Source organism: Tenrec ecaudatus, chromosome 17 (genome assembly GCF_050624435.1).
Source record: "Tenrec ecaudatus isolate mTenEca1 chromosome 17, mTenEca1.hap1, whole genome shotgun sequence".
In the NCBI taxonomy this organism is placed as follows: Eukaryota; Metazoa; Chordata; class Mammalia; order Afrosoricida; family Tenrecidae; genus Tenrec; species Tenrec ecaudatus.
In genome coordinates this window covers 28,287,337-28,303,243 of record NC_134546.1, presented here as the reverse complement: position 1 = coordinate 28,303,243, position 15,907 = coordinate 28,287,337, and the positions used below count along the sequence as shown (strand labels likewise).

Below are 15,907 nucleotides of genomic sequence, written 5' to 3'. Positions count from 1 at the left end.
GTCCTTTTGAAAGGGACTGAGCCTTACACCTCCTCCTCGGTCACTGGCACAAGTCCAGGTGAACAAGCCACTGACCAAGGTGCAGGGAAAGAAAAGGAAAAGGCAGCAGCCTCCTGAGAGTCCAGCCACCTTCTCCTGGGTCCCCAGGGTGGAGTCAGAGGCACGCCTCAAGGGGGTGAGGATACAGGAGTTAGAGGTGCAGGCCCTGGAGTAAGCAGGACTTTGGATTGAGTTCCCATTCTGATACTGTTTAATACTCTGGATCTAGAAAGGTTATTCAATCTCCCCTCCTCTTCCAGTGTGGATAGTAGGAGTTGTTACTGCACAGGACACTTCTGTGAGAGTAAAATAGAGAGAACACAGGAGCACTCGCTGGTTCATCAAGAGCAGCCTTATAATCAGATGCGCTTCCCAGCCTTTTGACTACAAAGAGGTGTAATGATTTTGTGAAGGTCTCTTTTACCTCACTTCACTTGGACAGTGACTTTATCTGAAGTATACCATGACTCCAGTCTTCATTCCCAGATCCCAGCCAGCAGTGCCCCCCACTGCCCTCCTACCGCCCTCCTACCGCTTTCTCTGGTCCCATTCCTCTCCACACCCTTGCCAGAGCTGCGACATTCCTTCCACCTCCCATAATCACATCCCCAGGTTTTCCTTGCTCAACTCAGACTCTTGTGTAAAGGGCATGCACGTGTATTTAGGTACATGTATTTGCATAGATCAGCACACACAGATACGAAACACCATAGGTCTCCTTGTCACACAGTGAAGGCATGGATTCGCCTCCGTCCCCCATCAAAGTGAACAAGCCTTTCTGTGGATGCTGTGAAGGACGATCCAGGCCATGCACAGCTTCTGGGCACCCATCCAGAGAGGAGTGGACAGTGGAAACACCGCATGCTCACTTCACTGTGTCAACTTTTGTTTGCTACCTCTCCACCCTCTGCCAGGAGAGTCTGGCTGTGGACCTGAAGTAGCTCTGTGGGACCCACCTGTGGACTGCAGCACCACACACGCTGGAGTAGGATGCGTACACATCAGTGCCGTACACGTGGTACTTGGGGTCTTGGCATCCCGCTGGGCATTTCACCATGAACTCGGCATCAACGATCTTCCCAGCTTTGACGTCACAGTTGATCTGAGGCACCGCTGGGAATACAAAAGAAGAGCAGACTCACACCTCATAGGATCAGTTTCTATAGGCAGCGAGTCTGCAGGGCCCTACCTGTTCATCGGCTTCATCTCCAAAAGCCAGAGTCTGGGCTGCCCGAGCACCCGCTCCATATAATGGAGGCAGGGTGTTCTGAAGGCAGTCTTCAAACCAAAGGAAGAACAGTGGCCATCTATCGGGTTTACCCTGCTGAGAGCAAAAGCGAAAGGCCGCGCTGGTTTGGACACTCAATTAATTGAAGAAGAGAACTCTTGGAAAAGACCCACCACTAGTGGCCAGACAAGTAATGTCAAGTCAGTGGAAGGAGTGATGATTTTTCAGGTGCTCTGCTGATAGCCCAAGAAAAGAGAAACTCGTGGGGGTTTTGCAGGGATTCCCCAAACTGAGAATTCCTGTCTACAGGATCCCATCTGTTACAGGGCAGCCCAATCCCATGGTGTTCTTGGCTGTTTTCTTTACAGAAGTGGTTCACCAGTCCTTTCCTCTAGTGCTTGTACCACCTAGATATCCTCAGAGGCGTCACAGGGAAGGCAAATGTGAGGAGACTGGGCCTTGGAGTCAGAAATGACCCGAGATCGGCCCCCATGGAAGAGAACATGCCAGCACCTTGTGGAGGATGGTCGTGCTGCGCAGGCTTAAGGAGGCTTCCCCAGACCTTATTTGCATGATCCCATCCCTGCAGGTGAGCAAATCATCAGAGAAGCTGGATTATTTGAAGAACACTGCAGCATCAGGGTGGGAGGAAGGCTTATGAACAACCTGCAGTGTGCAGATGACACAGCCTTGTTTGCTGAAAGTGAGGAGGACTTGAAGCACTTGCTGATGAACATCAAGGGTTGCATGAATTATAACTCACTGTTGAGAAGACCACAATCTTCACAACTGGACCAATAGGTAACATCATGGCAAATGGGGAACAGATAGAAGTTGTGAAGGATTTTCTCTTGCTTGGATTCACAATCCATTCTCTTGGAAGCAGCAGTCGAGAGATCAAAGAACGCATTGTACTGCATAAATCCGCTGCACAGGACCTTTCTAGAGTGTTGAAAAGCAAGGATGTGACTTTGGGGACTGAGGCGTGCCTGACTCAAGCCATGGTATTTTCAGCTGCCTAACATGCATGTGAAAGTTAGACATTGAATAAGGAAGACCAAAGAAGAATCGACGCATGTGAATTGCTGTGTTGGAGAAGAATCGTGAAAATCCCATAGACTGTCGAAAGAACAAACAAAGCTGCCTTAGAAGAAGCACAGGCAAAGTGCTCCTTAGAGGCGAGGCTGGTGAGGCTTCATCTCACATTCTTTGGATGTGTTGTCAGGAGAGATCAGTCCCTGGAGAGGGTCATCATGTTTGGTAAGTAACAGGGCATGGAAAAGGAGGAAGGCCTTCGACAAGCTGGATGGACACCATGGCCACCTCAATGAGGTCAAACTTAACAATTGTCAGGATGGCAGAGGACCACGCAGTGTTTCGTTCTGCTGTACACAGGGTCACTACCTATCAGAACCCACTCGACAGGACCTAATGCCAACCTTGCGAGGGGAGAATGTAAGGTCTCTACCCTCGTACGGAGTCATAGTCTCGGAGATCCACAAGGGCAGGTCTACTCTGTCTTCTAGCGTTGCTGCGAGTTGGAGCCAACTAGATGACAGAGTTTGTTTCATTTTAATCGCAGGCTTCTATGGACCTTATCTGCATTATTAGCAAGCTGTCCAATCCCCTTGGTGGTTCACAAGCACCTTATTTGCATAACCCCACCCAATCATTTTGGAGGAGACACATGATCATGGAGAGAAAGGACATCAATGAAAGACAGAAGGAGAATTAACTGCACCACAGATTAGGGTAGCATCTTCACTGCCAGGATTCCTCCCTAGATGAGACCTCCCCTCTGGGAATGTGCTCAGTTCTGAATGTGTTCAGAGTATCTACAGAGGGATTCTGACACAGGAAAAGGTCCGAAGAGAGTAGACAGTCTCAGGAGGGGTGTGGGAACCCCTCCAGATGTGAGGGAGAGTTAACAGGTATGAGTCGCTTACCCCTGAGTAGACCAGGCTTTGGCAGCAAGAGACAGTGGTCTTCACAAGTGCATTGATTGTGAGCAGTGACACATGGGGGCTGAGCTAAAAATGGCAAGCGAGGCTCAGCAGAGGCAAATCGTGTCAGAAGAACTTGCTCGTCATTGAAGTTGCCACCGAAGGAAGGAGCTGCCTCGTGAAGTAGGGAATGGGTTATTGGCGGACATAGACAGGAGAGGCATTTCTCCACTAAGTGAGAGTTAAAAATACAGCTCCTCCCCGTGTAAGATTCTGAGATTACATACATGGATGCTGAGTCTCTGGCCGGCCACCCTCCGCCCCCCACCTCTAGTTGGGTGATGGAGATCACCTCAGAGCGGCTGATGGCTTCCGGCTGTAGCCCCCAAACACTTAAACCCCAAACCTCTTATGAACCTGAATGGAGAAGAATTGCATTTCCTTCAGGCTGGAGGGAGAACTGAAGTTCCAACTTCTGCTCCCCCCCCCCCTGCCACCCCACCCCGACAGTGTTTGCCACAGAGGGCCTGGCTAGGCAGAAGTCCTTTCTGGGAAGCCACGACTGAGTATGATCCCTGCTGTAACCACGTGTGGCCTGTGGGGCTTCAAAGGTCTTACGGTTGCCATCTCCTCACCAACGCCACCCCTTTCACCCTTTAAAACTCAGCTCCTCCAGGATGCACGTCCTATTTTGAGTCCCAGAGGGTTTTTTGTTGTTGTTTTTCACGGCAATTTTGGGACTGAAAATGTCCACGTTGTCTGCCTTAAATTGGTTAATTGTTTAATCTTTGGGTGGACCCGTGTGTGCGCGACTCTCCTCCCTGCCACAGAGGGCTTGCTCACGCCCGGATGCATTCTCTCCACGAATGGAAGGAAAACGGGAGCAGCCCCTCAGCTCTTAGTTGGATGAAAGAGGAGGTGGCTGTTCTCGTGAACTGGAAAGAAAAGCCAAGGCCACTTGGGTACCCTCTGCTTTTGAATCTCCTGGCGGGCTAGCCCTCGTCTTCAGGACGTGAGCAGGTGGGGCTGAATCTCGAGGCTCCGGGGGCAAGTACTGAGCTGCTGAAGGTGCTTCAGACTGCACACAATGCAGGCAGTGGCATTTGGAAATCTAGGGTGCAAGAAAAACTGGCTACAGGGAAAATATCTGTTCCACTTGCATATAAAATAAAGCTGGAGAGAGTGAGCTAATTACAGTTCTTGGGAGAACTGAGGAAGTAGTAGGAAGCCTAGAGGCTACATCTGGCTACCAAGGAACCCCTGACTGGCATCTCTTCAGGAATAAACGGAGACGACAGTTCTTTACAGTATCCTCTCGGTTATTTGAGAATTCACATGTTTTCTTATAACCTTAAAGAATCATCCACCTGAGTGAAGGGACTCAAATTTATATTTCCCCTGAATGCTTTTGAACTATTCAGTGCTTTCAGAGCTTCGAACATGCCAAAAAGTCAATTAAAAGCGGTCACTCGAACCCGTGTTTTTGCCAGTCTGAGAAAATGCCTTTATTCAAACTTGATGGAAGGACAGAAGACTGGATGACAAAAGACAACTTCCTTGTGATAAAAACATAGCTTTTTTGGTGGCTGCAAATTTTGTGTGTCCCCAAATAGCCCATTTTCAGCTTATAGAGGGCCCCGAGACACCGTCCCTCCCTGTACCCTTGCAAAGCCCTGAAAGGTGTTATTCCCCCCACTTTCTGGAGAGGGAAGTGGATTTGCTTCTGGCTCATTCCGACGGCTCAAAAGTCAGTTTGAACCCGAGTCGAGCATCTCGGTTTTAGCTATTCTTATCATTGCCTTTTGTTAGCACTCTCCTTGTAAATCCGATCTTTGTCTTTGAGGATTGAAAACATGACATATAAATTCACAGCAAAATGTAATACATCTAGAAGCAACAAATTCACAATCACAATATTTTTACCAACAACCAAGAAGACAGCATCGGCATTTTGTGAGTTGTGGCGACCACTCCTCTGTGGGAGTTTCGGGACCGCTTGGATTATCCCTCGCCATGGGAACGGCGTTTCTAGTCGGAAAATTAGTGCCAGTTCTCTGTGCAGTCTTCTTTTTTCATTCATCTACTCTGCAAGGACCTCGCGGCTTCTCCAAGTTGGGACCACGCTTTCAAGTACCTCAAGCCCCTGATTTTGTCTGGAAAGAACTTTGGCTCGCCCTCTCCCTGGAAACACTTGATTTTTTGACATCTTTCCTCCTCCCTCATTGCTATTTGTTTCCTCTTCAGCATTGCACTGCTTTTCCAAAGTCCCGATCGATCAGTTTTCTTTCCCCTTCCCAGCGATCTATCAGCTGTTCCACATTGGCGCTATCGAGCTCTGAATTCTATGTACATGATTTTAGGTAGCTTTTATTTACTTGGCCATCTTCGATTTTCCCACTGATCTCGCCTATCAAGTCCACGGAGCGTGTTCACATCAATGTTTTCCACACTCGCTTTAGGCAATTTCCCATCACTTCCTCCCAGGAAGGCGCAGTGTTCCAGATGCCGGGGACATCCAGGAATGAGAACATCAGCAAGTTATACTCGGCAACACTGTCTGGAGCACGTGGACTCATAAGAAGGGGGTCCGGAAATGAAAACAAACGAGCAATAAACTTGAACAGTGACAAATGCTGCAGTCGGCCAGATCTCTAACAGGCCCTAGGTTGGGGACCCCCGTACCAGGTGAAGGGCAAAGCCAGGACCCGAACCAGGGGCCCACTGCCGCTAAACTCACAGCTTTCTGGTTACATTCCGAATTAAGACTCAGCCTAAGGCTGTTTGTATAAGTCACTTCCAAATTAAGAATCAGCCTAAGGCCAATTCCTGTGAGACAGCGGTCAAATGCCTCCCTTTCCCACCATGCTGTGACGTCCTTTCTCTGACAGGTCACTGCTGCCCCTCAGCACCCCTCTCTCCTCCATTTGAACTTGGCCATTGGCTGCAGCTTCTCTTAGAGCTCACAACCCATACTCACGGTGAAGAGGATGATGAAGGAATAGGGGATAAGTCGGGATCAGCAGGCTGCGACCCAGATCTAGATTAGGAAGGACATGGGCAAAGTTCGTCAGTGTGGGGGCCGCACTCTCAGATCCTTGGGGCTCAACTAGCCTCATCTTGGCCCCTCAGGACAGGCTCCTCTTGACCTTGCCTTCTGTCACCACCAGCCCTCTTCCAAGCTGACCTTTCTTCTTCCTGTGTCTGACCTTTCTTCCAAGCCGACCTTTCTTCTTCCTGTGTCTGAAGAATGTGTGGGACCTGCTGCGTGTATATACGCGAGGCCTCCTAAAAGTCCATGGAGAAGTTCCTTTATTTTTTACTTCAAACTTCCCATGAACTTTGGGAAGACTCCTTCTATGTACACACCTCTTAATGACTTTTATGACACCAGCCCTCCCAGTAGTGGCCACAAATGGGTCCATCCCTTCAAGGTAGGCTGTAGATAGATGCTTCCTAGTGGGCTGCGGCATCTCTTCTGCATCGCCCACAGTTGCTTCACATGCATGGGGGTATTGACCTATCTCTGCAAGGTGTAGACCCAATTACAGGGCAGGCTGCAGCACAGGGCCAGTCAAAACTCCCCCAGGGGTTAGAAACGAGGGCAAATGTTTTCCTCAAGATTTAGAGGAAAATCTCTCAAGCTGTTTACCCAAACAACCAAGGCAAAAGGCCACGTGAAGGAGCATGTGTCAACACGTACTTCCACAAGTGAAGAGGGATTTGCACGGCTGCTTCCCTGCCCTCACTTCCCAGAACGTCCCTGAACTTGGAGACAGCTGACAGTGTTGGACACACAGGGTGTCTGTGAGTACATGTGTGTGTGTGCACCCAAATCCCTGCAAGGCATCTTATCTGCTGTTATTTCCTTGCATCGTCTTCCTGTTGTTTCTGAGCATGGCCATGCTAGAGTTTACTTGACTCAAAGCCGACCACACAGAGAGCATCCACCTTCCTTCTCTCCCACCTCCAGAAGGAAGGATAGAAAGTTAGTTTTCCTTCCTTTTTTTTTTCCTGGTCTGAGAAAGACCTCAACCTGTGTGGAGAAGACACCGGTGTTAGCAACCAGACATCCGCAAGCGGACCCTGGGGATTAGTCACACACCGCTACAGCGAACGACGTGCGGACCTCCCAGGAAGCCTCGTGCATGTTGTACCAAAGGCCTACGCCCACACAGCTGCACGTATTGCTCTGCATCAGTGCCCAGGCCACCAAGTAACCGAGGCCCAGAGCAATGACCTTCAAGCTTAAAGCAGCACCTCTGGGAATCATCCACCTTTTCACGGTCGATTGCAAAATCTTTCCATTCCTTACGAGGTGTTAAGGTTAATTTACTGGAGGGAACCATGGGAATGAAAGTTTGCCCATTTCACCCCAAGTTAAATGTCTTTGCACAGAAATAAATGTAATGCAGATATTTTATACTGCAGCTTGAATGCTAGTGGAGAGGGACTTGCTGGTATTTATGTCACTGGTGTTGTCTTCGCTGGGTACCTTTTCTGCTCAGCGAGCTATCGGGGGCCCGTATTCTAAACAATGACCAGAATCCAGCTTCTTAGAGCACTCTTGCCCAAACCTGACCCACCTTCCAGTTTCATCTCCCTTACCTCCCAACATTTCCCCAAGCCAGGTAGCTCTGGATTTCCTGACCCCTTCTCTAATCGCTTCCCATTATATTGAGGCTCTATTGATCTAGAGACCTCTAAAACCTTGTTTGAGAGTTGTTTTATCATTCATCCATCCATCCATCCATCCATCCATCCATCCATCCATCCAACATAAGGGTGAGGGACCTTCTTTTTCTGCCAAAGGCCATTTGGGTATGTCTAGCATAATTTTCAGGTCATACTAGTCACATGTGAGTAATTGACTCACCCTAGGCGTGATGGATAGAATTGTGTCTCTGTGGTGAGGCCATGTCATGTTAGCTGGTACTGATGAGTTCATGGGCCTCATATGGCTCATGGGCTGGACAGCACCCACTCTGCGCTATGACTATCTGCCTAACTGTAGCTTGTCTTCATGAAGCTTTTGGTCTAATGCGAAGACAGTACGGAAAAGCTCTGGCAATGATAAGTGAATCTTGACAGAGGAAGGGCAACTTGCCTCGGGATGGCCTAGCTGAAATCTGTGGAGACCTGTGTGGGCAGGTCCAGGAAGGCTTTCCTTTGCATCCTTCTCTTTGATCTCATGACGTTGCAGAATAGGCAGCCAGTTGCATGGACTCCCTGGCTGGAGCGAGCAGTTTGAGAGCTAGGAAAAAACCCTGAAGTTTCAAGTCCACCCAGAGGTACCTTGGAAGAAAGTCCTGAGAATCTCCTTCTAAAACATGAGTTATCAAAACCCAATAGAGGACGGTTCTACTCTGACCCACTTGGGGTCACCATGAGTTGGAATTGACCTTAAGGCAACCGGGCAATGGCTTGTATGGAGCTGACCATCACATTGTCATCTGGGCGATACTTCTTACCTGGCGTCACTTTGGGCTAAGTCCTTTGGCTCTAGGCCTCATCTGGGGCTTCTTTACGTGTAGAAAACTAAGAGGGAGCACTTAAAGCTGAAAAGTTCTCTCTGTACCCAACCAGTCTTCCAGGCAGGGATTTCTTAGAATCTGTGGTGGACATAACTTTTGTGAAGATGTATGATGTGTTTATTACAGCCTGGGCTGAAAGGTGCATGAGTTGCTGTGTAGAACTTCACTTGAATGTGTAACCTGTGTGACTACAAAGGAATGAAGTTAATCTTTAAAATCCATAAGTGTCTGGGGCCGGCCCTAATCTGAACTACGTGGACACCGTCCCTCCCCTCTGAGAAGAATGCACTACAGAAGACAGCACTGAAGCTACAGCTCAGGGAGAGGTGCGGGTCTGATCAGAGCACACAGGAGCAAATGAAGAGGGAGGGAAAGAGAGTGGAACACATCCTGGCCCACCAAGCCGCGAGGCTGATATTCCTGCTCAGAGAGAACCGTAGGGCTGGCCCCACCGTGAGATGTCCCTCACTGACCCACATCACTAAGAGGGAAAGCACTGGGGCACAGTGTGGGAATTGTGCCTGATCTGAGCCCACGACACTGGGGCAAAACCCTAAGGACGTGCCGCAGAGTAGCAAGGGGAACAAAGCAATGACATCCCCAGAAAATACCAAAAATAGACTTTGGGGCCAGTGTATGGCACCCATCAGACATAACCAGAAAACATGCTAAAGGTCAACAGACCTGGAACTATTTATAGGCTTTTCTTTTGTTTGTTGTTGTTTTGCTTTGCTTTGTCTTGTTTTTGTGCTTATTATTGTCTCTGCTTGTTTATCTAGTTAAGATAGGTGGGATAAACAATCTGGAAGAGAAAACAACGGGACTGATGGTTCCAGGGGCACATGATACAGGGGAGGCAGGGAAATGAAGTGGGTGTTAACAAACCCAGGGACAAGAGAACACGTGATCTAAAATCTATGAGGAGGAGGGCATAGGATGCCTGGTAGGGCTTGATCAAGGGCAATGTAACCGAGAGGAATTACTGAAATCTGAATGAAGGTCGAACATGATAGTGGGATGAGGAAAGTACAAGGAAATAGAGGAAAGAACTAGGAAGCAGAGCGTATTTATAGAGGTCTAAATACAGGCATGTACATATGTAAACATATTTATATACAATGATAGGGAAATACATCTATGTACATATATTTATATGTTGAGTATCAAGGCAGCAGATGGGTATTAGGCCTCTACCCAAGTCCTCCCTCAGTGCATGAGCACTTAGTTTTAATAACCCAGCATTCCATGATGCTCACCTTCTGACACAACCACTGAAGACAAAATGGGTGCATAGCAAATGTTGTGAAGAAAGCTGATGGTAGCCAGCTAGCAAAAGATATAGTGTCTGGAGTCTTAAAGGCTTGAAGACAAACAAGCGGCCATCTGACTGGGAAGCAACAATGCCTACATGGAGGCAGCACACCAGCCTGTGTGATCCTGAGGTGTTGATGGGATTAAGTATCAGGTATCAAAGATCCAGAACAAAAAAATTATATCACTGTGAATGAAGGGGAGTATAGAGTGGAGACCCAAAGCCCATCTGTAGACAATTGGACATCCCTTTACAGAAGGATCACGAGGAATAGACAAGCCAGTCAGGGGGCAGTGTAGCACCAATGAAACATACAACTGTCCTCTACTTCTTTAATACTCCCCTCCCCCGCCACTATCATGACCCCAATTCCACCTTACTAATCCGACTAGACCAGAGCATGTACAAGAGTACAGATAAGAGCTGGAAACACAGGGAATCCTGGACAGATAAACCCCTCAGGACCAATAATTAGAGGAGTGATACCAGGAGGGGAAGGGGAAGGTCAGGGGAGGAAGGGGGAACCGATCACAGTGATCTACATATAACCCCCTCCCTGGGGGATGCACAACAGAAAAGTAGGTTAAGGGAGACATCAGTCAGTATAAGATATGAAAAAAGAATAACAATTTATAAATTTATCAAAAGTTCGTGAGAGAGGGAGGGTGGGGAAGGAAAGGTGGGGAGAAGAGGAGCTGATATCAAGGGCTCAAGTAGAAAGCAAATGTTTTGGAAATGATGATGGCAACAAATGTACAAATGTGCTTGACCACAATGGACATATACTATATTGTGATAAGAGCTGCATGAGCCCCAATAAGATGATTTAGAAAAAAATCCCTGAGTGTCATGATTGCCTCAGGAAAAGTCTTGTGCATACATCAAAGCCCTCTAGCCACGACCTGTCACCTTCAACCATCAGGAACAATGCAGTTACATTTTGGCCATTTGTGAGAAATTGCTTGAGGGGTTTGTGCTGACTGAACCTACCAGAGGTGCTTCTGGGTAAAAGGCTACATCTATGGCTCCAAAACACATCAGAAGAATGAGAACTTTGGAAAAGTAGTCTCTGAAAGTAAAGGGGGTAACATGCTCATTTTATGCAGAAAGATAAACTTTACCTTAGACTATACAACAGGTTAACTTAAGTTTTGTCCTCCTTGTATTTTTTCCCCTTTACTGGTCTAAGAAGGTAGTCATGCCTTCCCGTGGGAGAGAGGACAGACGCTTCCAGTGACAACACATTCTCCAATGTTCTCCAAATCCCCTTATTTGAAGGATTAGCTTATTGCCAAGAACAAAACCAACCAACCAACCATCCAACCAACCAACCAATGCATTGCCTTCGAGTCAATTCCAACTCATGGCGTCCCCTATGGTTACAAAGTAGAAATGTCCTGCAGGGTTTTCTTGACTATAAGAAGACCAAGCTTCTTTCTATGGCCCTGCTAGGTGGATTTGAACCTCTAACTTTTTGGTTAGTAGGTGAGTGCAAACCATTTTTGCCATATCTAGGCTAGGTCAACTCGAGAAAAAATGCTTTTGTCCTATCATAGCTCCCTGGAAACATTAGTCTGGAGTTGACTCCCCAAGAGATGCTGCTCAGGATAGATCCTTAGGACCTGGGAGGAAGACACTGTGGAATGACCCACTTTGAATGGTCAGCATGGGCTTGGGCCCTCAGCATTCCAGGAACTTCCTTGAATGTTCTGGGCTGTATGCAACGCTGTTATAAAGCAGAAGAGGTAGAGGAAATCTGTACCCTGTACTGCTGTGTACATGAAAGCAACTTACTAATGTTAAATGATCTGTCACACCGGGGATGGGGAGCAGTGCTATGGGAACCAGCCCCATTTTGTTTCATTTTTTCCTTTTCTCCTTTGTAAACTCCCACCAGAAATTGTGTTTAACATGTTATTAAGTATTGTGTTCTTGACCAAAGGGTCCCCAGGAAGCTGAGGAATGCTCAGAAGTGGGAAGAAGGAAGAGGGCGAGGAAAGGAAAAAGGGGGAAAGGTGGAGAGAGGAGCGAAAGAGATGAGTAACCCACGCAGTGGCAACCTCTGAGAAAGCAGAAGAGATGCCTTGTTGTGGCGACAGTCCTCCTCCTCCTATTGTTCCTCGTAACTCCTGGACTTTCCTTCCCAATGTGTCCCCCCTTAATTTCTAAGCTCCTGGTCATCCAGCACCCCCAGCCCTTCTCCGGGAACATCGGCACTTTATTTCTACACCCTCCTAACTTGGGGGCAGCTATTTGAAAACTGTCTGGGGTTGGGCCTCACACCAAACCCGGTGTAAACTTGTTCTGCCAACTCATGACATTGGACCTTGGGCTTCGTCTCGCCAGGGTCCTGGAACAGTGCCTCACAGTGGTGGTGGTTGTGCGGTCAACTCGGTTCCCAATTCCCGATGACCCCATGGGCACTGGAAGAAAATGCTGCCCGTCCCTGCAGCGTCCCCGTGGTTGACTAGGGATTGGACCGTTGTGCTCTCCAGGAAGGCCTTAGCTAATGGTTGTAGGTAGGTCATCAAGTGTTTCTCTTTAGTCTGGAAACTCTGTGAAGCTCATTTCGTAGTAACACACAAGCTTCCACTAGCAGATATATGAAAGCTGTGTATGAGGTACACTGTCCAGGAATTGAACCTGAATCTCCTACATGAAAGGCAAGAATTCTACCAGTAAGCCACGCTGTCCCGATTAAAAACTAGTTAAACTGCATTGCTGGTGGATTCTGGCATGTAGAAAGGCTTTGAGAACAAAAGAGGACCTAGAGGAATGATTTCACATTCATATATGTAAGCACCTGTAACCTGTGTTGGTATGGCTTTAGTATACTGGTTCTTAAACTCGAGCGTATCACATAGCTTGCTACAGTGTCTGATTCAGGAGGTCTGGGATAGATCAGCTGACATTCTTACGTGATGCTGCTGCTGCTGGCCCAGAAACCACATGTTGAGACCCTACTCTAATGTGTCCTCCAAACAGAAGTGAACGTCGTTTGTGGAAAGTCCTGTTTGCATGACTTCACTCCCTTGTTTAAAGCACTGCAATGGGTCCCTGTAAGTGAAAGGTATTTTCAGTAGCTACTGTAAGGTTTCTAATTTATGCACCAAATATTAACACCAATGATGAAGAAAGTGATGCATTCTACCAACTTCTTCAGGCTGAAATGGATGTTACATTCAGGCATGATAATTATTGATTACAGAAGGTTACGGAGAGGAGATGAGCCAGTCAGGGTGCAGTGTAGCAACGATGAAACATACAACTTTCCTCTAGTTCCTAAATGCTTCCTCACCCCCCTCCCATAACTATCATAATCCCAATTCTACCTTACAAATCCAGCTAGACCAGAGGATGTACACTGGTACAGATGGAACTGGAAACAGGGAATCCAGGACAGATGATCCCTTTGTGACCAGTGGCGATACCGGGAGGGTGGAGGGAAGGTGGGGTAGAAAGGGAGAACCGATTACAGAAATCTTCATATAGCACACTCCCTGGGGGACGGACAACAGAAAAGTGGGTGAAGGGAGACGTCGGACAGTGTAAGACATGACGAAAAAAGTGATAAATTATTAAGGTTTTATGAGGGGAGAGGGGGAAAATGAAGAGCCTCAAGTAGAAAGCAAATGTTTTGAGAATGATGAGGACAATAAGTGTACAAATGTGCTTGACACAATGGATGGATATGTGGATTGTGATAAGAGTTGTATGAGCCCCCAATAAAATGATTTATAAAAGAAAAAAATAGAAGTACTTAAAAGTAAAAAAAAAAGATAATTACTGATGACTGCAATGTGAAAGTCAGAAACAAAGAGGAATGACCAGTAGATGGAAAAATAGGGCGTTGTTGATAGAAATGAAGCTGACAATCACAGGATAGGTTTTTTAGTATCAGTGATTTCATCATTGCAAATGATCATTTTTCAACAACATGCAGCTATTACATGTGTGATCCTTGCTAGATGGAGAGCATAGGAATCAGTGAGTGCATATGTGGGAAGACATGATGGAGAAGCTCAGCATCAGCCAAAACAAGGCCAGTGACTGACAGCGGAACAGACCATCAATTGCTCTGATGTAGGCTCACATTGAAGTTGAAGAAAGTTAAAACATGTCCACGAGAGCCAAAATACAACCATTAGTCTATTCCACTGAAGTTAGAGACTGTCTCAAGAACAGACTTGATGCACCGAACACTAATGACTAAAAACCAGACAAGTTGTGGAATGACATCGAGAATAACATACATGAAGGAGGAAGGGGTCATTAAAAAGACCAAAATGAATGTCAGAAGGTACTCTGAAGCTTACGCTTGAATATAGACTAACTAAAGAGAATGGGAAAAATGATTAAATAAAAGAACTGACCAGAACATTTCAAAGTCAGCTAAAGAAGGTAAAGCTGAGAAAAATTCAAAGTGGTTAAGGATTCTGTTTTACTTGGATCCCCAATCAGTGCACATGGAAGCCGTAGTCAAGGAAGAAAATGACAATGCGTTGGACAAATGTGCTACAGAAGAACTCTTCAACGCAGTGGTTCTCAGCCTGAGGGTCACAACCCCTTTGGGAGTCAAACCACCCTTTTACAGGGGTTGCCTAAGACCATCGGAAAACATATTTCCGGTGGTCTTAGAAACTGAGACACTGCTCCTCTACCCATCTCCAGGTGGGTCTGCCCACATGAAGATACGCCTACATATGAGTATCTGGCGTGATAACATCATCGCGCCAACCCCATCACACACATCCCATACAAATACAGGTGTATGTGACAGGGCTGGTGCCATAATGTACTTATGTGGACCAATCACACATGTGTAGAGAGCAGCTACTGTGTAGAAAGCAGCTGCTGTATTGAAAGCAGCAGTATTGGAGGTAAAATGACACTTCATGAATTATAATTACTGGGTAAATGTAAAATCATCAACTACTGCAAATATATATATATATCTTCACCATGGGAACTTAATCTGGATGCTGATTGTTCTTTATATTCAGCTGTGGTTGATGGGAATACTGCCCCCTTGTGATAGTAACAGGTATGTAAAAAGCACAGAGAATGGTAAATCACAGGAAACTTTAATGAACTGTATTGACTGAACTATCCCATGTATCATCTTTTGTATTATTAAAGCTATTGTTCTATATTATTTTCATTAGTGAACCATTCCATGACAATGAATCATCTAGAGCAGAATGCTAATAAAAGAAAATATAGTGAGGGTTTTGTACAGTATGGTTTTACCTAAAAAATTACAGTAGGGAAGTTCTATGAGCTGAATATATGAAGCTGAACAAACTAAAATAACATTTTGATAGCAAGCATCTGAGCTTTGCCAGAAAGGATACTAACTATTTCAGAAGCAAAGCTGATGGACTCAAGAAAGCCAGACTTGACATTGGTGGCAAGTACCACAAACAAAACATAGCAGCCATTGAAACTTCATATTTCCAGATGAAACCTCACACCATTGCTGAAGATTTACTGTTGCCAGCAGTCCAAGACATTGTTCACATTATGATCAGAGACAAATTTGTTACAAAATTGAGTACAATTTCCTTATCTAACAACACTGTCTGCAGAAGAATAGATGACATGCCTGCTGATATTCTTGATCAGGTAATCCAGGAAGTTAAATCTGCCCCACTTCCAATATTTAGCATCCCCTTGATGAATCTACAGACGTTGCAAACTGTTCACAGTTACTGGTTTATGTGAGGTATATTAATGATGGTGATTTTTAAGATGAGTTTATTTTTTGCAAACCTCTTGAAGCAACAACTACTGCACGTGTTGTATTTGACACAGTTGGTTCATTTCTGAAAGAGCATAAGACCTCTTGGGAAAA

The 15,907-nt window shown here is 46.4% G+C and overlaps 1 protein-coding gene across 1 annotated transcript in view; it reads right to left on the bottom strand.

The window, feature by feature from the left end:
- Window positions 1-2,751, bottom strand: part of VIT (vitrin) — a 78,782-nt gene extending 76,031 nt beyond the window's left edge. Inside the window, 2 exon segments of the mRNA XM_075536075.1 lie at window positions 996-1,152; window positions 2,736-2,751. Coding sequence (XP_075392190.1) covers window positions 996-1,152; window positions 2,736-2,751 — 173 coding nt within the window.
- Between the last annotated feature and the right edge of the window lie 13,156 nt (window positions 2,752-15,907).